Here is a 26,920-nt window from a genome sequence, read left to right on the forward strand (position 1 = left end):
ATACTACGGAGGTATTGCGAGGGTTGAATTGGTTCCCGTCAGTGCTGAGCCCGGCGGACAGAAGCGCGTCGGGGGCCTTTGTTAGATCAACGTTTACTTACGAGCCAAGATGACGCAAATGTTCCTTTGCTCCGCGTGCTTGGATTTGGAATTGCCTTGAGAAACGCCGTTGGATTGACCATGTCCGCAGCCTTCAATACGGTGAGCACGGAGTTGAAATGCGTTTATTGATGTAGGACTCCGATCCAAGCCCATGTCGCCAGCCAAAAACCAATTACTCCCCGCCTGGGCCAGAAACTGCCCATGGAATTCCTTTCCACGTGTCTAATAGGCCACTGTTGTCGACGCCGAGATTTTTCCCTTGCTTGTTTATTGTATGAGGCAGCATGCAGGTAGATTGTACCAAAGCAACTCGTCCGTTTATCCATCAAGGGGTCTTGGCAGCATGAGCCATTTTATCGTGCTCTTCAATGTCTATCGCCTCCCAAGGGTAGTTGATCCAAACGTCGCCGACCGTCTCGGCCGCCTCGTAGTGCGTGTCGATCATGTCGTGGGGCAGGACGCCCTTTTTGGGCTTGTCCTTGTTCTGTGCTTCGGTCAGAAACAAACAGAGCCAGACACAAAGAAGAGTCAACGTACGTGGAGGACAAAGATGCTGAACTGTGTCTTGGGCTGCTCGCCGCCCATGCGCTGCCGGGCAGCCTCGACGTCCTTTTCCAGCTCCTTGACCGCGTACTCGAGCGTGGTCCGGGTGTCGTCAACCTCGTCGACGATGAGGACGCGCTTGCCAACGAGGTTGTACATTTCACCGAGGGCAGTAAAGTCGAGCCACTGGGTGCGGGTGACCTTTGTGCCAATGGCCTCAACCTCTGTGCCGCCGAGGGACTCGTAGAGGGACAGGCCGATGGCCTGAATGGGGATGTTGGGCGAGCCGGGCTGCTTGAGGAACGAGCGCAAGATGCGGGCAGGGACGTAGCCGCCACCGCCAATGGCAATCATGAGCTGGGGCTGGAAGTCGGCGAGAAGCCTTGCGGCGGATTTGCGGCACAGATTGTGCACCTGGAAGGCATTGCCCGCGGTCCATTGTCAGGGCACGCGTCTGTCTTGGGCCAGTGTCCGTTGCGCCGGCAGGCGAGGACACTTACATCGTTGTACGTGACGTAGACTTTTTCGACCATGGCGACGACAATCTGCACTCGTCGTGCTCGCGTGAAACTTTGCGGGGCGGTGATATCGCGACAATGTTTCACGTCAGGCAGCGGCGGCGATTTGTCTCGCGGCGGGATCGGCTTCGACGTGATCGGCAAACAGGCTACGGAAAGAGGCGAGGCGAGGCGTGAGGCCCGGAGGGTGAGAAGAGAGAGGGTGGCGGAGGAGGGAAATCAGGCGAGTGGATAAGGATTCTTCTGGAGGTTTTTTTTTACCCTCGATAATGCCTCTCTATTCCAACGGCCAGCCCCGCAGCACTTTGGCTCCTTCAGCGGAGCGGGCATTCACTGGCCCAGTGGAGCTAAAAACCCGCCCTGTCACCGTTGGGTTGTAGGTAATCACTGAGTTTGAGGCCCAGCGTCGGCATCCTCCGAGGACCGACAAGTGGAGCGACTGTGAGGCCTGTTCATCCGAGAGAAATCGTAACAGACTCTCGCATCTTAAAGAACGTCGCTTTAAAGTCTGAAATGGGACGATTTCAGAAAGTTTGGGCCGGTCCCCTTTCCGCCCGGCTTCGGCGACGACGACTACTAACAGTGCATCACTAGTTAAATGGTCGTCGGATAGCTAGAGCCTTGTCAGTTTACGTCTGAGAAGAGTATTCCACCAATTCATATCATCCTCGGCGTTGAGAAGAGCGGAGTGGACTGTCGAAAGATCTAGCAGCACGGATCCATTTTGATAAACATGGCTGTGAATTTGTTGTTTGCGGCATTAATGCCTGTCAAAAGGCGGCGGGCGTGTCCCGCTCAACACGATGCCCTCAACCAAGTGGAGAGATGGGCGTTGCTACTCGGTAAATGTGAGTTGCCCGCCCTGTCCATGGCACTTGTAGCAAACCGAGACCCTCCTCGCTCCATGCAGTCTGGGTCTGTCAGGGTCGATCCAGGCCAATGCCAAAGATATGTCATACGGATGCAGATGTACGAATAGCAGAGCCATTCAAAGCCAACGCTGAGAATAGCCTTTACGTGTAAGGTGTCTGCGCGTTATCTCGACGCGAGCGAAGTATGGAGGGAATTTCCAGGAGAGAGCGCAATGCCCTTTTGGGGGCGCAGTATTATCATTATGCCGGTCCAGTGTGGAGTGGCGTCATTCCCCCGAGTCTCCTAAACCGACAGTAAGTAGCCCATGCATGGCGAGTCCGACTGCAGTCTCCTTGTTGGTTATGGCTGGCGGAAAATGGATGTGCAAAGTTTGCACCTCAAAGTCCAGGTTCACGATCTAATCAAGCAGCTTGAGACTGGTCGACCCTTGGGCTAATGATTCTGGTGCCGAGGCGAGCCTGAAGCACTGTCCAGTGTCGCTAGTGTGCTATTGGGTTGGCATCTGAAACTCCACTGCGAATCGGCCCTAGAATTTCCCGGCATTGTCCATCGTTACGAAAGGCAGAGATTTATTTTCCTTTTTCCTTCCCTTACCACCGCCGGCAACGGAGTCGTTGATTCAACAACGGCCGCATCCATCGCGTCGACACACCCAGCCTGCTCCAGACAGCCTCCGTCGTCATGTCGGATCCCGCGGCTCCCTCGTCGCAGACCTACCTCTCTACCAGAGGGGGTGACTACGGCGTACGCTCTCTCGCTCGACGCGCACCATCGTCAGCCGACTAAACGTTGCCAGCTTTCCTTTGAAACCGTGGTGCTCAAGGGCCTCGCTGCCGACGGCGGTCTCTTCCTCCCCGAGGCCATTCCCGCCGCCACGGAATGGGTGCGTCGCCACGCCGCTTGTCCACAACATCAAAGACTGACGCGACTCCAGCAAAGTTGGAGCGACTTGCCCTACGCCCAACTGGCCTTTCGCATCCTGAGCCTCTACATTTCCACCGACGAGATTCCCGCCGCCGATCTGAAAGACATCATCGACCGCAGCTACTCGACCTTTCGCGCTCCCGACATCACGCCTCTGACACACTTGCGCGACAACCTCCATCTCCTCGAACTCTTCCACGGCCCTAGCTACTCCTTTAAAGACTGTGCGTACGCACGGCCCTCCCTTCATGGGACTCGCCAATGACGCTGACGTCTTCAAGGCGCCCTGCAGTTTCTAGGCAATCTCTTTGAGTATTTCCTCGTCCGCAGGAACCAAGGCAAGGAAGGAACAGGTCAGTTGAACATGCGCAGCTATGCCTGCATCGAGGAGACCGACGACTGACTGGCTTCCAGACAGGCATCATCTCACTGTTGTCGGTGCCACGAGCGGCGATGTAATGCTCTCCTCGACGCCCTTCCCGGACACAGCACTGACATGCCATTAGACTGGCTCGGCTGCCATATACGGCCTCAGAGGCAAAAAGGATGTCTCCGTATTCATCCTGCACCCCAAGGGCCGCATCAGCCCATTGCAAGAGAAACAGATGACGACCGTCTTGGACGAAAACGTTCACAACATAGCCATCACCGGCACCTTTGACGACTGCCAGGACATCGTCAAGGCCCTCTTCGCCGACCCCGGCACCAACGAAACCATAAAGCTCGGCGCCGTCAACTCCATCAACTGGGCCCGCATCCTCGCTCAGATTGTCTACTATTTCCATGCCTACTTTGCCCTCGCCAAGACGTCCTCGTCGTTCAAGATTGGCGACAAGGTCAGAGCCGTCGTTCCGACCGGCAACTTTGGCGACATTCTGGCTGGCTACTTCGCGCGTCGAATGGGCCTTCCCATAGAGAAGCTCGTTATCGCAACCAACGAAAACGATATCCTGGACCGCTTCTGGAAGACTGGAAAGTACGAAAAGAACCCTGTCAGCGGCTCCGAGGCCGACGAAGCGTCAGGTGCCGATGGCGCCAAGGAGCAAGCGGGCGGCGTGCGTGAGACGCTAAGCCCGGCCATGGACATTCAGGTTTCGAGCAACTTTGAGCGCCTGCTCTGGTACCTCGCTTTCGAGTTCGCGTCGGGCGCCGGCATGGACTATGAATGGAGCAAGACTCAGGCCTCGCAAGAAGTGACGGCGTGGTTGACCGACTTGAAGAAAAAGGGAGGCTTCGGTCCCGTCTACCTGGACGTGCTGGAGAGCGCGCGTCGCACGTTTGAGAGTGAGCGCGTGACTGACTCGCAGACGATTGAGACGATAAAGAAGTACTACAAGGACGTGGGCTACATCCTGGACCCCCATTCGGCAGTGGGCGTCACCGCCGCGGAGAGGTCTATCTGCAGGGCCGGGGAGCAGATGCCTCACATCTCTCTCTCGACCGCTCATCCCGCCAAGTTTGCTGCCGCTGTCAACCTGGCGCTGGAGCAGGAGCCGGGCTTCGATTTCGAAACAGTGCTTCCGGCTGACTTTGCGGCTCTCGCCCAGAAGGAAACACGCGTCACAGAGGCGGAGAACTCGTGGCAGAGCGTAAGAGGCATGGTCCTGGCGCAGGTTGAAAAGGATCTGAAGCATTAGTTGCCAACGTGCATTTTGTCTAGCAATGATACCGCTACTGGGGAGTCTGGTAGATCCTGGATTCTGTTTTTGCAAGGTTGACGACCAGATGTTCCAAAGCATAGGAGATGACTGCAGCCCTTTCTCAAATCGAGTCGGCCTTGTCCACCAGGCTGTGCTGGTGCCTCCTGGGTCGGGTTAGCAGTTTCAATGAATCACGCGGTGACACAAAACGGAAACGATAGCGTCAATACGGGTGTGCCCGGGACGAGATTGCTGAATGAACAGACGCTTTCGTGACGCCAGCTACTCCACCGCTACTCCATATGCAAACAAGGCGACGTTCTCGAGTGCTTCATGCTCTTGCTCTCTCCAGTAGGTCTCCGCTCCCCAAAGAGAAGAAGCATCTCACTGATGTCAGTTATTACAGGCGTCTAGTGGCCGTGTCAAAATCCAGATCAAGCTGTACAGTATAATACACGTACAAGTGGACCGTCCCTTGCTTCGAATCTGGAAAACTTCCCCAGGCCGAGGCACAATTCATGATGACGGCTCTCGCGCCTGCGCCCTTTGCAGACTGACCTTGACGCCGCCTCTGCACGTCGTGGCCAATGCATCGACCTCAACCCATTCCCTCTCGCCACGGCCCTCAATGGCCTCGAAGGTCTGCGCCATCCGAGCTGCGATATATTGCACCTCGGTTAGCGCCAGCTGCTCTGGACGAACAACAACACCGTCAGCACACAACTCCCTGAAAGGCAACCAGACGGCGAGCCGGGAGAGACATCCGACGACTCACGTCCCATGCAGATCCTCGGTCCTCCGCTAAACGGCAAATACCCCCAACCCGGACGCAGGCCGCGCCAGCGCTCGGGCTCAAAGGCCTCGGGCCGGCTGCCAAAGACGCCCTCGTCGCGGTGCAGAGCGTACGTGTTGTACATGACGACGACGCCCCGGGGGATGAGCAGCGGCGCATTGCCGTCGGCGCCGCCCCCGTGCGGCAGCGCTGTGTCGCGCGTTGCTTCGCGCGCGTTGACGGGGATGACGGGGTGGAGTCGCAGCGCTTCAATTTTTCCGTTGTTAGCCGTTGCTGTTTGGTTGCTGGTGTGTCGACGCCTCGGGGGGCGAGTCGTGGTCATGATGAAGGGCCGTCTTGACTCTAGAGCGGGAAGGGGGAAGAGAGGGCAACGAAAAGAGGAAGGGGGGCGGGGGGGGGGGGGGGGTGAAGCTCAAGCTCACATTCGTCGACACACCATCTCACGTACTCCATCTGCCTCAGCTGCGCCGTCGTGGGCATCTCATCGCCGGCCACGGCCAGCACCTCTTTCCGAAGCCGCCGGTACGCTTTCGGGTTCTGGGCCAGGACGAAGAACAGGTTGCTCAAGACACTGGCCGTGGTATCGCGGCTCGCAACCAGGATGTGCAACACCTGGTCCCGCAGCGTCTTGCGGTCCTGCGTCACGGCCGCCAGCTCGCTCAGTATGCTGCCGGTCCCCCGGCCGGTCCGCCCCACTGGTCCGGACGACGCGCCGTCCGGGTCTCGTCGGCCGTCCCGCGCCAGCGCCTCGTCGATAAAGTCGTCAATGTACCGGAACACCCTCCTCTTGGCTAGAAAGGCAGCCACACTGAACCGTAAGTGCTGGAGCGGGCCGAGCCTCAGCTTCTTGACTACCTCCCTTGAGCAGGCCATGTAGTCGTCAACGAAGCGCTCGGCTCTGGCATGCTCCCCCGCCGCCGGCACCGACCCCGGGTTCCCCATGAGATGGTCGGCGGCAAAGTCCATGGCCAGCCGGAAGAAGAGCGACTGCAGGTCGACGGGGGCTGTGCCGGGGAAGCGGCCGAGCATGGCTTGGAAATGGGGCTCAAGAGCGCTCGTCACGGCCTGCTTGTCGAGCCGGGCAAACATGGGCTTCAGCACCGCCCTCGCATGGGCCCACGCCGTCCCGTTGAGGGTGAAGATGCCCCGTCCCAGCAGCGTGCTCATGGCCGCCACCCTCAGCCGCGGCAGGGCAAAGTCGCCGAACCCCCCCGCGAGAAGGTACTTAATGTTGCGCCCGTCGGCCGTGTAAATCACCTCCCACGACCAGCGCTTGACCGTGTACGTGGCCCCGAGCCGCCGGAACGTCTCGAGCGTCGACTCGAGGTACTTCTCCTCGGACCCGCCAAAGATGGAGTCGTAGATGAAGTCGAAGCCAAAATACGGGTCTTTGACGGGTGCTCTGCTCTTCGCCTTTTGGCAGCCTCGTCGGCGGGAGAACAGGTATTGGGCCACGCGGCGGTATATGAGGTATGCGAGGCCGGCGAGGACGAGGAAGAGCAGCGACGATGGCTGCTGGAATTCTAGCTTTACCGTCTGCTGCATCTTGTACTTGTGCTCTTACGGCGACAGAGGCCTTGAGACTGCTTTTGAGCTGTTCGTGGATCGAATACAGGCCGAGCCAACTCAGCTTGACCCGTTCACAATAAGTTCTCCAAGAAATATGAACAGAAAGCAAAGATAGTATACAGTCCGTTAGGATCGGTAACTCGGAATGAGCATCAACAATCACAACCAGGAAATCCTCGCTTCTTTGTAGAGGCCGGTCATACTTCCTCCCAAGTCATCGGTGTGTCTGGTTCCCAGCACGGTCGAGGTCTACATGGATGACGATCGAATTTCCAAAAAAGGGGGGAAGGGGGGTCCATCTCGCTACCGGCGCGAGTGGCGCTCAAACGTCTCTCCTGAGCCCCATCCACATCGATGGTAGCCGTTCTGAGTGGCATGCTCCGCAACATATCTCTTCGTGATGCTGTATTGAGCGTGCGCAGGTTCTTCAACTCCGAACAAGGGGGTGGCTGAGCCACAGGTCTATGGCCGAAGAGTGCCCCGCCAATTGATCGCCAGGCCCGCAAGGCGGCCGCAAAGAGGTTCGTCAGTATATGTTTGACTATTTGCAAGGGTTTGTTGTGTTTTTGGTCGTTCTTGACTCCCGTGAGACAAGAGCGAGCATCGAGGCTGCGTGTTGCAGAAAAGAGGCTGCCATATGGCGTCCAGGTCCCCAAGCCAGGTTGCTGCCCATGCTCGAGACGGCGCAGGTCCCACGTACCGGGATCGACCTCTGCCGGGCGACAGCTCTGGACCCTGGTTATTCGTGTTAGCCTTCATCCCAGGATGTTGCGGTTGTATAGGGTTCCTACTGTGCTTGCTTGGCCTCGTGCTCGTTGGCCGCTGACAGACAGCCTCACCAGTCCAAGGCTTCTATACACCAATCAATGCGCCACCGGGCGAGGCCAGTGATACAATGGCTGAACGACCAAGTAAGCAGCGATACTGCCAAGCACCTTGACAGAAGACACAAGGCTCGAATTCCATTCAGCCATGTCTCGATGCAGCAGTCACCGCCGCCAGACCAAAAGCCTGGAACCTTGAAATTGCTGGTCTCGCCGACTCCGGGGTATCAAAAACATAAAACCGAGAAAAGGGTCCAGAAGGGAAGCATTCTCCCCCTTTCGCCGCTGGAGGGAGGGAGACAATCGTTGGCGGCAAGGACATCGATGACTGTCAGCCAGGCCTGTGGCAGCTTGCAGACGCCACCGGGGGTCACAATGAGCAACGTCCGAAAAGCATCGGCGTGCTTGGGAGAGGAGAGAGAGCCGCACGCAAGGGAGGGGGGGAGGTTCTTTGAAGTGAAGTGGCTGGGATGATCTTGATGCCATTTACATGCAGCCTCTCTGGACCTGTTCGGTCAGACTGCGTGGCTCTTTGTGGTTTAAGAAGCAGAAATGGGGGTCAAGCCATCCTCAGATGCACCGGACCGTGGACTCATGTTATCATGTTCATAGGCTTGCTGCTGTTCCTTTACTCGGGTTGAGGCTGGGACTTGGCAATGGAAATGATCTGTTTTGCTCCATTGAAGTGGACTGACGTGCTCAACATCAAACAAGCACATGGCCCTCCCTCATCCGCTATGGCGTCGCACGTTTCATTTCGTTGCTTACCGACCTCGATCTCGGGTAAGGTCGCCAACAGCCATCTTACCTTGACAGCCAGCCCCCTGTTTCGTTCAATCTCGCCTTGCCCCCTCAAACCCTAGCTCTCCAATGCCCGCCAAGAGTCAGCATGATGCCTTTGCCGAGTCCATGAGCCTGCCCGGGTCTCACGTCTTCAGTCGCCCCTGTCTGACTCCTTCCTTGAATAGGGGGCCCTCTCGGCACATGTAAAAGCTAGCCATCTGGAGATCCTGCAAGCATCCGCCGCCACGTTGAAAATTCTGTGCCTGGATTCATGCTGTCACTCGAAGCCGTCTCGTGGCACGGCAGCACCAGAACACACACACACGAGCGCGAGGGAGCGTCAAGATGTCGGCTGCCGAACCCTGGGGCTGGGCTGAGGGCAGTATCCAGAACCAAACATCTGGTTCTTGTGTCCCCTGAAGTCTCGCGTCACTTACACATGTCGTCACACCGGCGGCTTCGCACGATCTGGTTCGCCGGCCCTTGCGAGTGGCGCATCCGCAGCCCCCTTTGACTGGCCATCAAGGACACTTCCTCTCCTATGCGGGTGTGAGTGTGACCAAGAAACCTTGTCCTCTTGTCTACACCGACGCAGGGGAAAGCGATGTCATCTCCCGGACCGCCGATAAGGAGTTTAGTCGAAGGAAGAGCATCGTGGGTCTCGCGTCGTTTGACGGTTACGCAAAAGGGGGACAACCGAACGACAGTCAACGGTCCTCGCTCCCCCTCGACGGAGCACAGCCATTGATCACGGTGAGAAGATGAGCAAGACCGTGTACCGGACGTCGGCGTGCTGCGTGTGAGCTTTGAGGACCCGGAATTCTGGACGTACGAGTAGGCGATGTTAAGATTGCAGTTGCTCAGGCAGCAGCACGGTGATATGGGGGCCTGCGGGCAGCGAGAATAAAGAAAGGAGACGCCGTCTCTCGGGAGCCCATGTTGATCAAAGAATCATCAAGGTCAGAGAAGGCGTCTGCATCCCCCTTTCTCCGTCACTCATTGACTTCACTTCATCAAGCAGCCCCTTGTCCTGTCTAGATTGCGATATTCGCCAAACAATGGCGCACCCTCCGTCCCTCCTCGGCCACAGCCACGCGGCCGAGGTCTTCGGCGCAGAGCCCCCGGACCTGGACCTCCAGCTCTGGAGCCTCCTGTCCGCATCGGCGGCCGCCTTTCCCCACAGAGAGGCGCTCGTCTCGCGCTGGCAGCAGCAGCCGGCAGAGACGGCCGCAGAAGCAGAAGTGGCTGCCTCGACGCACCCGGCAGAGGCAGACGAGGCGCCTCGGCAGCAGGCCCCCCCGGCCTGTCTCAGATGGACCTATCGCTCGCTCCACGAGAGAGCCGAGCGCCTCGCCCGGGCCCTCGCCGGCCTCGGGTGCGCCCCCGGCATGCACCTGGCCGCCGTGCTCTGCAACTCTGCCGAATGGGGCCTGTTCCTCTGGGCGGCCGCCAGGCTCGGCATGGTGTTTGTGCCCATGGATGCTCGGGCCGGCCACCAAGATCTTCTGCTCATGCTCGAAGCCGTCCGCCCAGCTGTCTTGATCGTCCAGGACGCCGACTTGGCCCACGACTTGCCGGCCTTGGGGCGTGGTCAGCTCCGAACGCCGCTCGTCCGCATACACTGCTCCCGTGCATGTCTCCCGCGCTGGCTGTCACTGGAGCGGGTGACAGGAGAGGCGCCCCTGGACCTGGTCGACAATGGCGACATCATCAGCGTGGCGGCGCCGGCGACGACGACGACGAGGGTTTGCCACGAGGGCCAGACGTCGGCCACCGGCGTCCACGAGTCGGCCAACAAGCATGACGTCGCCCTCGTCACCTTCACGAGCGGAACGACAGGCTCCCCCAAGGGCTGTCCGCACACGAGCCGAAACCTCGTGGCGCAAACACACGACTTCGACCCCAAGCGAGACCCAAGGGCCGTCGATCGCTGGCTCGTCCACACGCCCGTCAGCCACATCTTCGCCATCAACAATGCCCTGCGCGCCTGGCGCGGCGGCGACGCCGTCGTCTTCCCCTCGCCCTTATTCGACGTGGCCGCCACCGCCGAAGCCCTGGCGCACGACGGGTGCACCGTCATGTCGGCCACGCCCACGCTCGTCAGGGCCCTGCTGGCGCACGAGGCCCTGCCCCCAACCTCCAGGGGTCTCGGCCTCTCCATGGTGACCATGGCCGGCACCTGCGTGCGGCCCGAAGACGTCCTCCTCTGCCGCCAGGGCTTGGGGGCCAGGGATGTCGTCCAGGCATACGGCATGAGCGAGGGGGGCCCGCTGGTGAGCTGGACCAGACGAGACCCCCTGCTCGCCGACGGCCGTCATCCCGGCGTAGGCAAGGTCCTCCCCGGCGCGGCCGTGCGCATCTGTACGCCCGGCACCCGCGAGGTCCTCGGGCGCGGCGACGTCGGGGAGTTGCACGTCGGCGGACCGTCCGTCATCTCGGGGTACCTGGCCGGCGTGGACGGCGCTTCGTTTTACACCGACTCCTCCGGCTCGTGGCTCGTGACCGGTGACAGGGGCAGGATGGACGCGGACGGTGTGCTGCACCTCGAGGGGCGGTACAAGGACCTGATCATCCGCGGCGGCGAAAACATCCATCCGGCCAGGATCGAAGCGGCCCTGACCGAAACCCCTGATCTGCAAGTGAGTGCGCCCTCTGGAGCCGAGCCATTTCTCATCCGTCCGGGACCGTGGCCTCGAGCTAACGCAAGCATACAGGCACAGATCATAGGCATCCCAAACAACATCGCCGGCCAGCTCGCAGTCGCCGTCGTGAGCCTCCCCCAGGGCTATTCCAAGGCACACGTGGCCGAAAAGGCGAGAGCCCTTGGCCCCAGGTACGCCCTCGACGCCGTCTACACTCTTGAAGAGCTCGGGCTGGGGCAGATGCCCGCAACGTCCCTCGGCAAGCCCAAGAAGGGCATCCTGATAGAAGCCGTCGTCCGTCTCCGCGCGGCGAGCCGGCTCGAGGCTTCGGCCGAAGTTTCTGAGCTGCAGGCTCTGTCCCACGCACTCGCCACGACGTGGGAGAAGCTGACGGGCCATCGTCCGTCCCCGGAGCACCAGGTCTCCCGCTTCGCCGACAGCATAACCCTGCTCCGGTACTGTGACAGCGTCCTGCGCCTCAACGGTAAGCGCCTGTATCTCCAAGACCTGGCAACGCATGACACGCCTGAGAAGCAGGCAAGGCTGCTGCTGGACCGCGACGCGCAGCAGGATGCGTTGTCCGGCGCCCAGGGGGGCGTGTGCTCGGCCTGGACGCTACACGGCGGCATCTCCTCCACCCGTGGCCTTGACCTGATCGCCAGCTCCGACGGCCAGCGACACGCCGCCTTTGTAACTCGAGCAGCCAGTCGCCATGAGCTGTGGGAGACAGCCAAACGCAGACTTCAGTCTCTCGGCCTTGACCGATGCGAGGTCGAGGACGTGGTCCCCATCCGAAGCTCCTTCCAGCGCATGATATCCGGTCAGCGGCCGCAGTCCTTTCACATCCGTGTCGTCTTCCGCGTTGCCCAGGCCAAAGCGCCGCAGATGCGCAAGGCCATCGAGAAAGGGTTGACGCTCCGGCCCATCCTCCGAACAGTCTCCTGCAGACCCTCCGGCCAGGCTCCCTTCCACGCCGTGGTGAAGGCGCACCACCAGCTCTTTGGTCGACAGATTCGCGAGGTCCAAGTCAGGACGGAGCAAGAAGCAGAGGAACGCTACTCAGATGACTCGGCATCCTGCCGGGTACCGGAACTGATGTTCTCAGCCGACATCATCGCGGTCATGGAGACTGGGCAGTGCTATCTGTCGGCGATGTATAACCACTCCGTCGTAGATGCCGTCTTCTTGCTCGAGTGGCATCGCGACTTGGGCCAGCTCATCAGCGGATCCGGGACGGCATGGCCCGTCGACGCCCGAAGCCCGTACCGCTTCTGGGCCGACCTCTGGCACCAGTATCAAGACAGCCTCCCGGCCCAGGCCTCCGTGTCCTTCCACGTTGAGCGACTACGCGGCATCTCGCGCTTCAAGCACCATCTCTGGCCCCCGCAGAGGGCACCGGGGTGGATGATGGCGCGCGACGAAGATGCATCAGATGCCCAGGCGCGCCGCCGCGTCCGGGACCAGGTCTGGCACGGGACGTGGAACGACAAGAGGGCGTCTGAGTTTCGCTACCCGCGGCGAAGTCGCGTCGTCTGCCTGCCCAAGCTCGCCCAGCTGCGACGAAGCTTGGGCGTCGAGCCCGCGCTGCTAGCGAGATGCGCCGTCGCCATCTTCAACATTGTCCAGACCGCCTCTCCCTACGCCGTCTTCAACTCCTGGGAGAGCGGCCGGTCCTGGCCCTTTGTCCCCGGCTGGATGCAGGGTCTCCTCCCGCCGGCTCCAAGCATCGACGGCCCGACGGCGGAGCGGATTCTCAACGTTGTCGAGGTCAAGGAAGACGAGACGGTGCGCGACTTCTTGCAGCGCATGGTGCGCGAGAACGACGAGGCTGCCGCGCATGCGCATGTCCCCTGGGACAAGGTTGTCAGCGAGCTCAAGGAGGAGGGCCCTGTTGCGGTTGACGCTTCCTTTCGTCAGTCCTTTGTCTGGGATGTCAGCATGGGCAAGTCTCTTTCTCACCACGACGACAAGGCTCTGTATCCCGTGGCCAGACACGACTGGGCCGATTTGTAGGTTGCATTCCATTCCCATCCCATTCTGTATGACCCTCTTGATTCGTTCGTCTTATTCTCGACTTGATCTTTATTCAAGTCATGGCTGACGGAAGAAACAGCGGCTTCTGCTGGAACATGTTCCTGGCCAGCCCGGAAAACATGATATTCATCGCCTCGTGGGACACGGCGCAGATGAACGTCGACGAGGTGGACCGGCACTGCGACTGCATGGCCGCCGTAATGAGACGTCTAGCCAACGAGGCACACTGGGACACGAGGATTGGGCAGGTATTTCCAGCATGTGTCGAGAAAGGTTCGAGGCCAAATCTTTCATTGTAAAGGCCAGAGACGGCTTAACCGCAGGCATTTTGTGACAGTGACACTGGCTGCCGTAGAGCAAACGTCCGTCATTTGTCAGTTTTTCAATAGACCCTTTCGTTTTCTGTCTGTTAAAGCCAGGCGTGTTCATATCTCGACGGCTCATCTTCAGTTGGTAAAAGTCAAACGTCCTCGGTCCAGCAAATAAGCAACAAGCAAATGTGCGTCGTCAATCACCAAACCTGTCCCCTTCTTCAGAAAACCATATCACCAAGCCCACAAACACTAGCGCTCATCGTCTTCCCAGTCCGCAACGTGCTGGTCCACCGACTCGCCGTTGCCGCCCAGCTCACCGCGATCCTCGAGCAGCCACCATACCAGCGTGGCTCTCCCAAAGGCAAGCATGGCAGTTCCCTCCATCATGATCAGGCAGCCGACGAACAGGCCCTTGACCATCTGACTGGTGGCTTTGGTGAGGATCCAGATCCACAACGCGAGAGACGTAGCCGTTGTCATGGTGAGTATCAGGGCCTGAAGGTAGAGGATAGCAACGGTCGAAAGCACGCGAGTCTCGTGGAGGACGAGCACGCTCACGCACACGGCCAAAGTGAGACCGAGAGACGGTGCGAGGTAGTTCCATAGCCTGCAAAGTAGTTAGCCTCCAAGTATAAGAGAATACCTGCGGTGCAAGGTGTAAACGTACGACGAGTCCCCCAGTCCAGATCGCGGGTTGCCCTTTTGCCACACCAGGACGGCAACGAAGGTGCTGAATACGGCCAAGGTGACGATGCATTGTCCAACAAGCATCGCGCCATGCAAGGCAGTGTTGAGGTTCCATCTGTGTCTGACAAGACCGGCATTGATTGGAGGGGTCACGCTCTCTTGCTCCTCCAAGTCGCGATGGCGCTGCTGGGGTTGCCCGGTCGAGCGCCTGCTCTCGCCGTCAGGCTCGTCTCTCCAGGCCGGAAAGGGCGTCAGTGGCGACTTCTTGACGGTTTCCGCGGGCGACGGCGTCGACGCGTTCCAGCTCGGCGTCTGGCCCGCAGGCAGCTTCCCCTCGGCTGTGGTCGAGTTGCGTCGAGAACCTTGGGCCAGAGGAAGCAGGCGCCAGAAATCATCCGGTGGCGAGGTCGGGGCGGATTGAAGGCTCGGGTCCGGCGACATGGCGCCCCAGAGCGGCGGCGTCGCCGACCACAGGGGAGCAGCTCGCGGTGCCGACTGGGGGGCGAAGCGTCGAGCCGGAACCGCTGGCCGCGTGGGTGAGGTTGTCAACGACTGGGAAGCTCGATACAGGAGATGGGCTTGTCGGTGGTTTCCACGCGGTGTCACCTTACCACCTAGCAAAGGGCTGTGCACCGAGGCTGCTTCGTCTGCCTTGGCCATGGTAGATGGAGTAGGAGTCGGTCCAGTTGAACTGATATAGGGGCTCTTGAGGTGATGAGGGTGGCTCCGAGGGGAGGCGAGATCTTAAGCAAACGCGGCGCGAGGTGAAGTATCGAGTGAATTTTGGTCTCGTTGGTGGACTCGGCCTCTGCGTTGCGATGTTAACAAGGCAGCGGATGCCTGAAAGGTCCTCTGCAGGAACAACGGCTCCTTAAGCGATCAAGGAAATCCTCTCAGACAGCCCGCGTTTGTGCACACGCCTTCTCTCGAGCCGGATGCCACAATGAGAGCGGCAAGCGAGCCCAAGGTCGAGGTTGAGAGGTGTTGAAGGAGCTCTCAAAAACACAGCCCCAGCCGGTTTCGCTTTTCCACAGCAGCTGAGCGGCCACCTCTGCCAGCTGTTGGCAAAGACGCAAACACCTCCTCACTGGCCCCGTTGATTCAAGGCTCGTTGCTCCGGTAATGCGTGCATCTGCCGGCGTGTTCCGCTGTTCCGCCGGTGCGAAGAAACTGCTCGCCAACCGATGAGCAGGGGGCAGAGACGGTCCGTTTCGTGCGGTGAAGTGGATTGGCGCATTGCCACTGAAAGTTTTCGATTCCCTGGGCGCCGACACATCTCGTTTGCACGCCTCCCGGACCCTCGACAGCTCAGTGAATCCAACACCGCTTTTGCCCTCCAAAACAGAAAGAACAAGGAAGGAAAAAAGTCACTGAGTGGTGGGTGGGCGAGCAAGGTATTATTCAAGTTATGCGGTCCTTCATTCGAGATTCATCCGGGCCTCGTCGCCTATTCCCCACTGGCCTCCGTCTTTTCCCTGTTTCTGCAGCTCCATTTCGACCTCGAGGCCGAGCCCGGTCGCGTCCTCTTCACTCACATGGTCGCCCTGTACTTCGCTTAGCCGCCTGGGACGCTCCTTTTCCGTCGAGTTTCGCGGTCGCTCGGTAGCACGCTTTCGGAGTGACGAGGGCCAGAAAGAAGACCTGGACGAGGTCGAGTGCATCGATGCCGAGTCGTCGGCCGTCTTGGCGCTGGCGTCGTCGGCGACGGTTTGGTCGGTCCCGGGGAGCATCGGCTCGGCGCGCATCTTCTCACCCATGGTGCTGTAGCGCTGTGTGTGCAGGCCGCCCGAGGGCCCGTTGCCCATGGCCCGCGTCATGTCAGCATCGGACATGTCGACTTCCACCAGCTCGGCGTCGCGAAACCATTTTCTTCGGCGTGTCCACCGGCCCCAGCCATCCTGGCCCCTACGGCCGTTTTGCCACTGCGGGGCCGTCAGCGCGAGCGACTCGAGATCGGGAGAGGGGGAAGTCATCGGCCTACCTTGTTGTCGTAGTATACCCAGCCATTCTTGCCCTCGTCGCCGTCGTAGTCGACGGGCCCGTTATCGTCGGGGACGCCATCGACCCTCCATCGACTTCCCTCGGCCCACTGCCACCGCATCTGGCTTCCATCTTCGACGTCGGGGAGCTCAAAGTCGTCCTTGGGAGGCGCCGAGTTGTTGTGCTCGTCGGTCCAGGCAGGACGCTCGTAGGCAAACAAGCTGGCAGTCCACCCCAGGCCAACCCACCGCCGCTGGTTTTCGTATATGATAAAGGTGAACTTGACGCCCGCACTCTTGGGCCCGCCGGCTTTACGCTGGTCCTTGGGCTGGACGCCCGGCTGCTTGGTGGCAGCACGGGCAACTTCGGGCTCGGGCTTCTCCGCGCTCTTGGGCCCCACCTTGACGGGACGCTCAAAACGCAGGCCGGTGATGGCGGCGGCGAGGCGTCGGACAGTAGCGCTCCGCCAGAGTATGGTGCGGGAGACGCGCATGACCCTGGCGTGCCAGGTCAAGACCAAGGTGCCGGCGACGAGGACGACGCGGCGGGTGGTGACGACCCTCCAGGGGGGCATGGTGAGGGCGAGCCAAAAGGGGGTGACGATGAGGAGGCGGACAAACATGGCGGTGAGGGCGGGCTTTGTGGTGGCGCTCGTCGGGGTCCTCTGGGTGCTGAGGAAGTCGGTCATCTCGAGCAGGGGCTCCATGAGAACGTTGCATCGGCCGGTGAACTCCTTCAGAGTGTCGACGATTTCGTCGAGCGTCTTCTGGTGCTTTGCGCCCGTGACCTGCGAATGGGACCTCTGGTGTTTGGTCTTGTTGTCGGCGGCGTTGGCCTTGACGTCTTTGTCGGCGGGGGTGCCGGAAGCGAGGGCATCGGAGACAACCTCCTTGGCCTGCCTGGCGGGCTCGCTCCAGCCGCTGCTACTCAGGGGGCTGTAGCGGCGACCGTACATGCCGGCTATGAGGACAAGGCCGAGAACGACAGGGCCGGCCCTCCTGACGACGACATCGCCGTAGAGGACGAGGGCCCAGAAGGCGGAGAGGAGGAGGAAGCTCTGCCAGGGGTCGCCAGAGCTCCAGGTGAGCAGGCCGGCGAGCTTGTTGAGGACGAGGACAAAGGGGTGGCTGTAGGCCAAGGCGCGGGTGACCTGGGGCGGAGTGGCGAGCAGGAGGGGGCTCTTTTGGTGGACGAGGATGGTGGATCGACGGGTGGTGCGCGAGGGGGTGTTTGCGGTGAGGGTGACGGGGGAGAAGGCGGCGAGCGTCGGAGGAAGGCCGGTCGAGGATTGGGAGTCAAAGGCGGCGTTGCCGGCGGAGGCGTCGTCACGAGCAGACATGAGGGCGCCCAGGGATGACAGCCAGGGCGAGTCCTGGGGGGGGCTTGTCAGCGACGCCGAGCCGCGGGAGGATGTACTCCGTACGACGCTCGGATGGCGACGGGGACAAGGAAAGGGAAAAGAAACGACAGATGCATGCGCCGTCGTCGACAGGGTCATTAAACGGCTGTGACGTGACGTTCGGAAGGGAAAGCCGAGGGTGGATTAGCGTAGGGTGGAGGGAAGAAGGAAAAAAGGGACAGGTCGTGTACAGTCAATCAATCACATGCTTGCTGCTGGACCCCGCAGGCGGGTAGAGCCGCACGTGGGAAGGAGCAAGGGAGACGAGGGCCTGGCCAGGGGGAGGAGGAAAGAGCAAGGGATGAAGCAAGCGGAGAGGCGGCTCTAGTGAAGCGAGGGACCAGAAGGGGAGAGGCGAGAAAAGGGTGAGGGCAGGACAGAGCTGAAGAGGGCATGGACAGGAAGGATGCAGACAAGGGGGAAAACTCACAATTGCCGCCATCAAGACGACGTGCCAAGAGGTGGTGGCCTCGAGAATCCAGCCGTCGTCGGCGTTGCAGCAGCAGCATCGAGACTGTCCAAGGAGAGAAGCAGACAGCCAGGTCGAGCGAAAGGAGAAGCAACGGCCCTTTTAGTGTGCAGAGAGGCAAGACGCCGCCGCTATATACACGTGCAATGCAAGGAAGGACGACGACGAAGACGGAGCCGCGGGGAAACTCGAGGCGCCTGGACGAGCTAGTGCTGGGCCCTTTTGCTGGGCCTTTTTACAGGGGCTGTCCGCCCCCGGACAGGAGCCGAGGGACGGGCCTGGAGCCCACGTGAGGGCGCCTCTGTAGTGGGTAGTGGGCCGCGTCCGCTTGCGCACTCCGAAAGCCCGACGCAAGCGCTCGTCAGGTGGTGGGAGAGCAGGGGTTTTGCATGTACGAGGTATACTTGGATTCACGGAATGCCGTCACGGACATCGCACGGAACACACAGAAAGGTCGAGTGGTGCTGTTATTGCCATGTCCATCAATAACCGTCAAGACATTTCCCACTACCGCCCCCCGCCTCTATTGACCTCGAAAACTTGCTACCGTTTAAGACCGGCCGCAGGTCGTGCACGAGCCTGTCGTGACGTTAGCAAACATGGCGCCCTCCCTCCCTGGTCCAGCATGACGAAACGAAACAGGCTAGATTTCACGTACACTTGGGGCCGCAGTTGCACGACGCAGCCGAGCCAGAGCATCCGCAGTCTTCAGCCATGTTGTCGACGGTGATGATGATGATGGTGATGGTGATACGGTGATACGATGATAACGGGGGCTTTTACGGGCGATGAACGAGTTGTCTGAAGACCGATGAGATAAAGAAGCAGGGAGTTGTGAGTGTGCTCGTCGGCATGGGTGGAGGAAACTCCTCTTTTATAGACGAGCCCTGCGCGCTTTGTGCCGATTCTCCAAGAGGGGCGCCGCCACAGAACCCTTCTGTGCATAAACCTACGTGTCATTCTCCGGCCTGCGATTGGTGACGCCGCCATTTCCACTCCACTGCCCGGTTGCGTGGTTTGTGCCGCGGGGCCCGCTAACCGGCCCACTCTCCACGCCGGCCTCCGCACCGGGGCTCGGTCGGAGGCCGGCCATCGATCGACATTGCATGCATGCTGGGTACGGGGTATGGAAGGGGGGGGAGCTGATTCGAGACCAAAACACATGGTCATGTGTGCATGGACGAGGCCTGCGGACCTTGTCTGTGTATGTGTATTGTTTACTTACTCGATTGTTTTGCCACTGCAGGGATCAAAAGGCCATCCTCCTTCCATTACTCCTCTCTTTCTCGCATCTGCCCTTCTCCCCTCACCCAGAATCGTCTTCTCACGAGTCAGCTGCAATGCCCATCTATCGTCAGCCTCCCTGGGTCGCCCGCATCCTTCTCGTATGCTCGCCCGCGGGTAACAAGGCAAGGCGCCTCTGCCATGCCACTTACAGTGGCTTGCGTCCGTAGACAACATGGCTGTAGTCATCCTCCACTCCATCAGCCATCCAGGCTAAAGTCTCTCGGCGAGACAAAAAGAACAAGCAAAAGGGGGCCACTCACTAAGGGAAATAGGCATGCATGGACAGGTCCCTGAGATCCTTCCTGAACATGGCCCCAAAGACAAGAATCTCCTGCTCCGTCCACCCCAGGCCCTTGTGGAACAGCCGCATAATCATGCCGTCGACGTTGTTGAGCAGGTGGTGCTGCTCCCACATGCCCACCAGCTTGAGCCGCTTGTCCAGCGCCCACGGCGAGCACGGCAGCTTGTGCACCTTTTCCGTCACGCCCTCGAACCCGCCCTCCACCAGCCACTGCTTCCACCGCAGCGGGTCGTCGACGGGCGTCCCAAACTGCTTGCACGCCTGCTCCACGTTGTCTGACATGGCCTGGTACGCGCTGTCCTTTGGCAAGGTCCCGTCGTCACATTGGACGATGCCCGTCACGCTCTGGAACTCGAGCCACCCGCCGGACTTGAGGTGTCTGCCCATGCCCCCGTCAGCCGTCATTGTGTCAGCAGTCGTCTTGTCGTTGCGGTCCGGGATAGGGCGAGGGGTCGAGCCGCACCTGTAGCATTGGTCGATGAGCCTGGGAAAGTCCCGGACCGAGAGAAACAGGTCCCGCCCAAAGATAAAGTCGGCCTGGCTCTCCTTCCACGTCCACGGCTGTTCGATGTCGTCGAGCTCAAACGAGCAGTTCGGGGGGACCCTGTGCAACAAGCATGAGCCGTGGCATCCACAGACGACACAACTGTCCCTTGGACCAACCAATCCGGCTGCGTCGGAGCAATGTCGACGCCGACAACCTGTGCAAGCATCGTGAGTATCAACTTCATGTCCTGGCCCGCGCACATTTGTCCATCCTTACCTCTGCGCTGGGGTATTCGTCCGCCATGTCCACGGCCCAGATGCCTGAGACGGCGTATTGTTAGCATTCCAAAACGACGACTGGCGGCCATCAATTACCTGTTCCGCACCCGAGGTCGAGGATCCTCTGCGGATTCGGGTTGATTGGGGCTGAAAACCGCTTCTTGTCCAACAGCGCGTAGTACATGGAGTGGCACAGGTCCATGCGATCCATCTCCCGATCGTCCATGGGGAAGCCATATTCTGCCAATGGCAACAGCCTTGGTCAGTCCCGACTCTGCAGCCCCAACGGGGGGGCAACGATGGCTCCCGCATCTCGCCGACTGACCCTCCTTGCCGTAGGCAGCATACGTTCGCTGTCCCTCGGCAACGACGCCGTACAGGACCGACGACGTGATGGACGTCAGGGAGCTGTGCGTGCTTTGAGACTCGAGGCCCTGGTCCGAGTCAGCGATAACGGCTGCATCTAACACGAGAGAGTAGGATTGGGCGGATATACCTCGTCTTCTTTCTGCCTGCTGTCAATGCTCTGAGACGCAGCCCGAGACGCACGGTAGCCAGACGTACCTCGCTGACCGCGATAGGGTGAGGCTCGGCCGCATACTGGGGTTCAGTCGCCGGTTCCGTAGGTCGAGGTCGCGGCTGGGGGTTCCACGTCGTATGCTGGGGTCCTGAAGGCTCTGTCGCAGGTTGAGGCGGTGCCGGGAGCTGATTTCCCGGAGTCCCCGTCGCCGGTCGGGATCCTACTGCAGGTTGAGGTGCTGGCCGAGGCCCTCCCGTCGTGGGCTGAGCGCCTGGAGGTCCTGTGGTATGTCGAGACCCTGTCGTAGTCGTAGGCTCACGAGGGTCTGTCGTGGCCCGAGGCTCGCGTCCTGCCAAAGACGGAAGCTCCGGCATGCTAATTACCTTGTCCCGTTGCTTCGGCCTCGGACGGAGGATCATCCAAGAGCTCGCGTTGAGAGCCTCCGCCAAGCCCAGCCCTCGTGTTGTATTATAGAGCCGGCGCACCGACAGCCTAACCCCTTATGTCCGCGGCGTTGGCCCAACAACTTACACACGCCTGACACATGGCCGGGGGTGACGGCTTCCGAAGAGAGCCAGGGCTCGGTCAGCCGACAGGAAAGTCAACAAAAAGTGACTCGTCAGGCCTGCAAGCGCCCGGGTGGGTGGTGCGGCAGCGACGGCGCCGTCGAGACAAGAGACATGAAAAGAAACGAGTGATGGCGGGTGTGCGGTATCATGTTAGTCTTGCAGGGTTCGACGGGGGGGGTATGTTCTGCCCTCGTGAAACTTATTCGTTCTTCATGGTTCGTATGTAATTACTTGGAGACGCCTACGTGCACCTTGGAGTTGACAAGATGGAAGACAAGATGAAGAAGCCCGACGTCCTGTTGCTTCCGGCGTGATCCGTTCTGCTCTCCCAGAGCCGGGATTGGGCGGCGTCATGGGTGGAACCGCGGCCCCAGCCGTTCCGAGGCCTCGTTGGCAATCAGCGTCTTTTGGAAGGGCGTGTAGAGGACTTTGCTCCTCATACCGCCCAAGAGAAGTCTGGAAGCTCTTTTCCCGAGCTCATGTTCCACATCAAAGTCATGCAACCATGGCACTGGTGCAACAGAACTGCGAGCCCCTCCCTAACGCCAAGCATCCGTTCGGGAATTCTGTTTGTCGCTTCCAGACATGATACTTGCGGCCACCCCCGCAGCAGCAGCAGCAGCCAAAATCTCGGCCATTGGCGCGGCGGCTGACTATCCCGGCTTATCACCATGAGCGAGACGCCGCCGCTGCCGGATTGTAGCCGGGTCGCTTGTGAGACGTTCGGCATTGGCATTTTTAGTGCTTTTGCTTGGCCTCGGCTGAGCTGGTCGACGTGTAAAGGGGAAAGGGGGGAGAGGCGAGGGAGGCCGTGAGGCCACTGCAGTCCCGAGATATCAGCTTCAGTTTCTCATTGAAACCGCTGAGATCAAGGCCCCAAACCCTCGATCCATGTCTCAGCCTGCTCATGTCTCCCGCCTTCCCGTTAGGCCCGTTGCAGAGAATGGGATGCGCCGCCCAGAGCCTATTGTCTAGTTACTGCACCCTAAGCCGGGCACATCCCCAATAGCCGCAGAGGCCTCATTAGTTTCCTCGGTCCAGTAATTAATACAATTGCTCCACGCAAGTCTTAATAGTCAGATACATACCTACAGTACATACAGTCATATCCCTGTCCGTATGCCCCAGCAGGGAACTGCCGTAGCAATGCGACATTGTGTGTCCGCCATCTCCTGCAGACGCACGTTTCACAAATGATCCCGGCCATGATGGACAGGTCGCTGCCGTGATGGGAGGCTGATAAGCAGACGCCAGCCAAGCGACATGTTTCGCTGCTGGTCAATGAGCCCTGCTCTCCCCGCGTTTGCCTCGAGATGCGAAGCAAATTGTTTGGCGTGGCCCGTTTCTCAACCCCGCCGCCGTCCACCAGACCAAATCAAAGTTCCAGTATTGGAGACATACACAGTCTGTATGGGGTTTGTAGTAGTACATGCGCCGCGTGCGTATTAGTCTGCCGTCTCGAGGCTCAGAGCTTGCCCGTCAGCCAGTCCTTCTCCTTGTTCCCCGACAGACCCATAGTCCCCCTGACGGGCAGGTCGCGCTTCTTGAGCTCCTCTTCAATCACCTTCCAGCGGCCAATCGCTGTTTCCTTGTCGATGGGCCCAACCCTGCGACTGTGCACCGTGACGTTGCGCAGCCGCTGCAGGTTCCTTTGTCGGTGAAGGGCATCGGCGAGCTTGGGCGGCCTCGGGTCTCGGGTGGCGAAGACGAGCATGTCTTGCACCGTGTTGACGGCGCCGAGCCTAGAGTCGGGGATGTGAATGCCCGTGAGCTGGTAGAGACGTTTTCGCAGCTGTCGAGCATGCTGTCAGCGTTGCTATTGTTGATGTGGGGGTCCAAGGGTAGAAAGAGGGCTTACCGCAAATTTGAACTGGTCGTCCAGGATGATGTTCTTCCAGCCCAGGCCCCATTTCTCGATCATTTGCCTCGCCTCCTCGAGTGACACCATCTCAGGCGGCGGTGATTCTGCTATAGCCTCAACGGGCAATGGTGATTCCGCTTCCCCCTCGACGGGTGCTTTGACTTGGTCCTCGACGAGTGATTTGGCTTCTTCCTCGACGGGTGTCTCGGCTTCTTCCTCGCACGGGTCTATCATCTTCGATAGCGAGTCGACATCCCCCTTGAGCCACAACTTGCCCGACCTGACCTGGATCCCGATAGCCAGTGCTCGGCGGAGTGCCCTCGTGTCGCCCTGGTACCACGTACGCCCAGCCGATCGCTGGAGCTTCCCCGTATGCTTCAGGACTAGGGTCTCGACAACAGCCTCTCTCAGGTAGATCTCGACCATTGCACTCGCCGTCACCTTTTCCACGCCGCCAAATCCCCTAAATTCGCTTTCCTCACCCCAGTGCCCCGGCAGATCCCACCAATTCTTGAGAGCGGGGATCTCCTCGAGGCCCTCAATGTCTGTCGCTGGCACGTAGGTCGGATCCGATGCCTTGACCTCCTTTTCTACCAGGGCCTCGGTTCGCTTCGGCGGCAGGACGAGGCGCGTTTCCCACGCAGCGGAGGTAGTCTCCTCGGGTTGCGGCTGCGGCTGCGACTGCGGCTGCGGCTCGAGCGCCTCGTCAGGCAAGTTGGACACGTGTTCGGTCTCTGGTCTTTCCGTGTAAGGGTCCGCAGGGCCGGGAGCTTCTCCCCTCCAGAGCTTCGTTCGGACCCAGCTTGAGCTGTCGGCTCGGGTAGCGCACGTGGTGGAAACGGCACGAGAGGCGGCGAAGCACGGTCTCGTCGAGGAAAACGGAGGCGCAGCCGCCAGTCTCAGGGGCGCCAGGGTCCCCGTCCGCGGTATTCGAGGCATGGTCGTTGAGTCGGCGTCCGTAACGGCGCCTTGAGGTCTCGTGATGGGCTGCTTGGCTTTTTTTTGGTGCAAGGAGATGCGCGAGATCAGCGGGCCAATCAGCGGTCGCGAGTCGTTCCGGCGGGTGCAGCTGGACGCCCCACGCCAGATAAGGCCGGCCAGCCCAGCCCAGGCAGGCTGGCAGGGCGGTACAAAGTACTTGCTCTCGCATGCTCCCAAGATTCGCGACTCGCCGTGATCCTCCATGTTGCCAGCTCTCCGGACATCGCGCGCCATGACGAGATTGCAACTACTAGTGGCGCTCATCTTATCGGCGCTGGCCGCGGTGGCGTCAGCAGCGTGTGAGTCCCCTCGTCCTCGTCCCCGTCCCCGCGCAGGCCGACGACTGGTTAACCGTCGTCTCTTGTTGCAGCTGCACCCACGTTTTGCAAATGCACCTGCTTCAAGAATAGCACCATCATCCCTCTTGGGCCCGCGAGCCAGCTCAAAACCCCCTCGTCGTCGCCCTCCCTCCTGCTACGATCCTTCTTCTCCGTCCCGGACGCCGCTCACGTCTCCGACGAACCCCGTGCCCAGGCGGCATCCAGCCACAGCCAGGACCGTCGGTCGGCATCCACGTCATGCTCCGAGTGCACAAAGGCTTTCTGCCTTAGCCAGGGCATCGCCTTCTGCAAAGATGCCAAGGAGGAAAATGTCGTCACCATGTGCTTCCAGCGGGACAGCAACAAGGACAAATTCATAGTCTGGGGCTTCATTCTGGGGACGGTAGGGCTTCTCGGGTGGGCGACTTTCAAGCGTGTCGTCGAATGGCGCGAAGGCCGGGCCATGGATCGCCAGGGCTTCAGCTACTCATCTGTGGCGGGCAATCGATAGACATTGGCAAAGGCGGCGCAAGTTCACGGCTGGATGCGACTTTTTTGACCCGTCATGTGCTTGGGAATCCGCCTCGCCCTTGCTCGCATCGACGAGACTTGTTGGCTGGCGGCTAACTACCCGTCCTTTTTTTTTACATTTTGTTTGCCGCAGCATGAAGCATAACCCGGTTGAGCGGTGTGCCGGTCGGTTGGTTGTTCATCAGTCATATCTGCGCGCCACTCGCACGTGGGTTGCAAAACCGCTCCTGGTCCCAGCATGCTCACCCAGTACCCATCTACGATTAATGTTTGCTGCCATTGACCTTGCGCCGGGCGCGGACAGCCTCGGCCAGGTCTTCCAAGACGGTGACGGTGTTCTCCCAGTTGATGCAAGCGTCAGTGATGCTGACGCCGCGCTTCAGTTTAGCCGGGCCCTCGGCGGGCATCTTTTGGTTGCCCTCGTGGAGGTTGGATTCAATCATGACGCCGATGATGACCTCTTCGCCTTCACGCAGCTGGTCGCTGATGGCCTTTGCGACCTTTGGTTGGTTGTTGTGGTCCTTGAGCGAGTTCCCTGCCACACTGTCAGCTCGGTTGTTGGAGACGCGGGATGCGCATTCCGGGGACCTACCGTGAGAGCAGTCAATCATGATGGCCAATTTCTGGCCCTTGTCCTTGAGCAACTTCTTGGCGGCCTGGACGCTCTCCTTGTCGTAGTTGGGGCCCCTGGTGCCGCCGCGAAGGACGACGAAGCCGTGCTCGTTGCCCTTGGTCCGCGTGATGGCTGCCAGGCCCTGCTTGGTGACACCCATAAAGTGATGCTTGGACGCGGCGGCACCAATGGCGTCAATGGCCACACCCAGGTTCCCATCGGTGCCGTTCTTGAAGCCGACGGGGAAGGACAGGCCAGAGGCAAGCTCGCGATGCAGCTGGGACTCGGTGGTGCGGGCCCCGATGGCGCCGACCGAGATGCAGTCGGCCAGGAACTGGGGAGATATGGTGTCGAGCATCTCGCTGGCAATGGGCATGCCGCTGGCTGTGAGGTCGACGAACATCTGGCGGGAGACTCTCAGGCCCTTGTTGATGCGGAAGGACGAGTCCATGTCCGGGTCGTTGATGAGGCCCTTCCAGCCGACAGTGGTGCGAGGCTTCTCGAGATAGGCGCGCATGACGATGCACAGGTCGTCGGACAGCTTGTCGGACAGGTCCTTGAGGCGGCCGGCGTACTCGAGGGCCGCCTCGGGGTCGTGGATGGAGCAGGGGCCGACGACGACCAAGAGGCGGTCACTGCGACCCAGGACAATCTCGGCGGCATCGTTTCGGCCCCTGACCACGGTGCGGAGGGCCTCGTCCGGCACGGGGATCTCGGAGGTGAGCAGGGCCGGGGGGATGAGGGGATCCTGGCCGAGCACTGCGTGCAAAGTCAGCTTGCTGACACAGGCGCACACGAGCTGAGCCAGTTGGAGGAAGCTTGGGATAGGTTGGAAGGACGAGCGCCAGGCTGGAGGGCCCGAGGCTCGCGGCTCTGGTGCGCCAACTTGAGAGAGCGAGCCAACAGGGTCGCCAATGAGTCAATCGGTCGACGGGTGGGCCTCGTGGTCCAGCACTCACCTCTTGTGTCGTCGGCGGCCAGCGGATGCTCTTGGAGTCCAGGCATCTTGATCGGGTTCCGGGCAAGGCGCTACCCTGCAGAGGACGAGACGGCTCTGTTTTGACTGATGAAGCAGAAA

The 26,920-nt window shown here is 60.2% G+C and overlaps 10 protein-coding genes across 10 annotated transcripts; 3 read left to right on the forward strand and 7 right to left on the reverse strand.

The window, feature by feature from the left end:
- Positions 1-427: 427 nt before the first annotated feature.
- Positions 428-1,178, reverse strand: HRG_07578 (phosphoribosyl transferase domain-containing protein; the record flags this gene model as incomplete). The annotated part of the gene is made up of 3 exons (XM_044866049.1): positions 428-586; positions 640-1,059; positions 1,146-1,178. The coding sequence occupies 3 exons, from the start codon at positions 1,176-1,178 to the stop codon at positions 428-430; spliced, it is 612 nt and encodes a 203-aa protein (XP_044719013.1).
- Positions 1,179-2,717: 1,539 nt separating this feature from the next.
- HRG_07579 (pyridoxal-phosphate dependent enzyme domain-containing protein) lies at positions 2,718-4,597 on the forward strand (the record flags this gene model as incomplete). The annotated part of the gene is made up of 7 exons (XM_044866050.1): positions 2,718-2,780; positions 2,833-2,919; positions 2,971-3,184; positions 3,242-3,313; positions 3,375-3,415; positions 3,467-3,952; positions 4,001-4,597. The coding sequence occupies 7 exons, from the start codon at positions 2,718-2,720 to the stop codon at positions 4,595-4,597; spliced, it is 1,560 nt and encodes a 519-aa protein (XP_044719014.1).
- A 519-nt stretch (positions 4,598-5,116) lies between these two features.
- On the reverse strand, positions 5,117-6,938 carry HRG_07580 (cytochrome p450 domain-containing protein; the record flags this gene model as incomplete). The annotated part of the gene is made up of 3 exons (XM_044866051.1): positions 5,117-5,292; positions 5,376-5,639; positions 5,816-6,938. The coding sequence occupies 3 exons, from the start codon at positions 6,936-6,938 to the stop codon at positions 5,117-5,119; spliced, it is 1,563 nt and encodes a 520-aa protein (XP_044719015.1).
- Positions 6,939-9,627: 2,689 nt separating this feature from the next.
- On the forward strand, positions 9,628-13,579 carry HRG_07581 (AMP-binding enzyme domain-containing protein; the record flags this gene model as incomplete). Its single annotated transcript, XM_044866052.1, has 6 exons — positions 9,628-9,782; positions 9,882-10,179; positions 10,231-11,208; positions 11,284-13,220; positions 13,325-13,493; positions 13,547-13,579. 6 exons carry the CDS (start codon positions 9,628-9,630, stop codon positions 13,577-13,579), a joined length of 3,570 nt encoding a protein of 1,189 aa, XP_044719016.1.
- A 229-nt stretch (positions 13,580-13,808) lies between these two features.
- HRG_07582 (uncharacterized protein) lies at positions 13,809-14,906 on the reverse strand (the record flags this gene model as incomplete). Its single annotated transcript, XM_044866053.1, has 3 exons — positions 13,809-14,166; positions 14,227-14,770; positions 14,858-14,906. The coding sequence occupies 3 exons, from the start codon at positions 14,904-14,906 to the stop codon at positions 13,809-13,811; spliced, it is 951 nt and encodes a 316-aa protein (XP_044719017.1).
- A 758-nt stretch (positions 14,907-15,664) lies between these two features.
- Positions 15,665-18,067, reverse strand: HRG_07583 (integral peroxisomal membrane peroxin domain-containing protein; the record flags this gene model as incomplete). Its single annotated transcript, XM_044866054.1, has 3 exons — positions 15,665-16,168; positions 16,228-17,598; positions 18,056-18,067. 3 exons carry the CDS (start codon positions 18,065-18,067, stop codon positions 15,665-15,667), a joined length of 1,887 nt encoding a protein of 628 aa, XP_044719018.1.
- Positions 18,068-19,526: 1,459 nt separating this feature from the next.
- HRG_07584 (methyltransferase domain-containing protein) lies at positions 19,527-21,046 on the reverse strand (the record flags this gene model as incomplete). The annotated part of the gene is made up of 9 exons (XM_044866055.1): positions 19,527-19,557; positions 19,642-20,061; positions 20,146-20,286; positions 20,346-20,383; positions 20,446-20,489; positions 20,544-20,687; positions 20,773-20,881; positions 20,944-20,959; positions 21,012-21,046. 9 exons carry the CDS (start codon positions 21,044-21,046, stop codon positions 19,527-19,529), a joined length of 978 nt encoding a protein of 325 aa, XP_044719019.1.
- Positions 21,047-23,001: 1,955 nt separating this feature from the next.
- Positions 23,002-24,547, reverse strand: HRG_07585 (ribosomal subunit 39S domain-containing protein; the record flags this gene model as incomplete). Its single annotated transcript, XM_044866056.1, has 3 exons — positions 23,002-23,328; positions 23,395-24,131; positions 24,196-24,547. The coding sequence occupies 3 exons, from the start codon at positions 24,545-24,547 to the stop codon at positions 23,002-23,004; spliced, it is 1,416 nt and encodes a 471-aa protein (XP_044719020.1).
- A 63-nt stretch (positions 24,548-24,610) lies between these two features.
- Positions 24,611-25,209, forward strand: HRG_07586 (MFS transporter; the record flags this gene model as incomplete). Its single annotated transcript, XM_044866057.1, has 2 exons — positions 24,611-24,677; positions 24,749-25,209. The coding sequence occupies 2 exons, from the start codon at positions 24,611-24,613 to the stop codon at positions 25,207-25,209; spliced, it is 528 nt and encodes a 175-aa protein (XP_044719021.1).
- A 283-nt stretch (positions 25,210-25,492) lies between these two features.
- On the reverse strand, positions 25,493-26,847 carry HRG_07587 (DAHP synthetase I family domain-containing protein; the record flags this gene model as incomplete). Its single annotated transcript, XM_044866058.1, has 3 exons — positions 25,493-25,764; positions 25,822-26,601; positions 26,802-26,847. The coding sequence occupies 3 exons, from the start codon at positions 26,845-26,847 to the stop codon at positions 25,493-25,495; spliced, it is 1,098 nt and encodes a 365-aa protein (XP_044719022.1).
- Between the last annotated feature and the right edge of the window lie 73 nt (positions 26,848-26,920).

This window comes from Hirsutella rhossiliensis, assembly GCF_020360975.1.
Source record: "Hirsutella rhossiliensis strain HR02 chromosome Unknown scaffold00008, whole genome shotgun sequence".
NCBI classification, from domain to species: Eukaryota; Fungi; Ascomycota; class Sordariomycetes; order Hypocreales; family Ophiocordycipitaceae; genus Hirsutella; species Hirsutella rhossiliensis.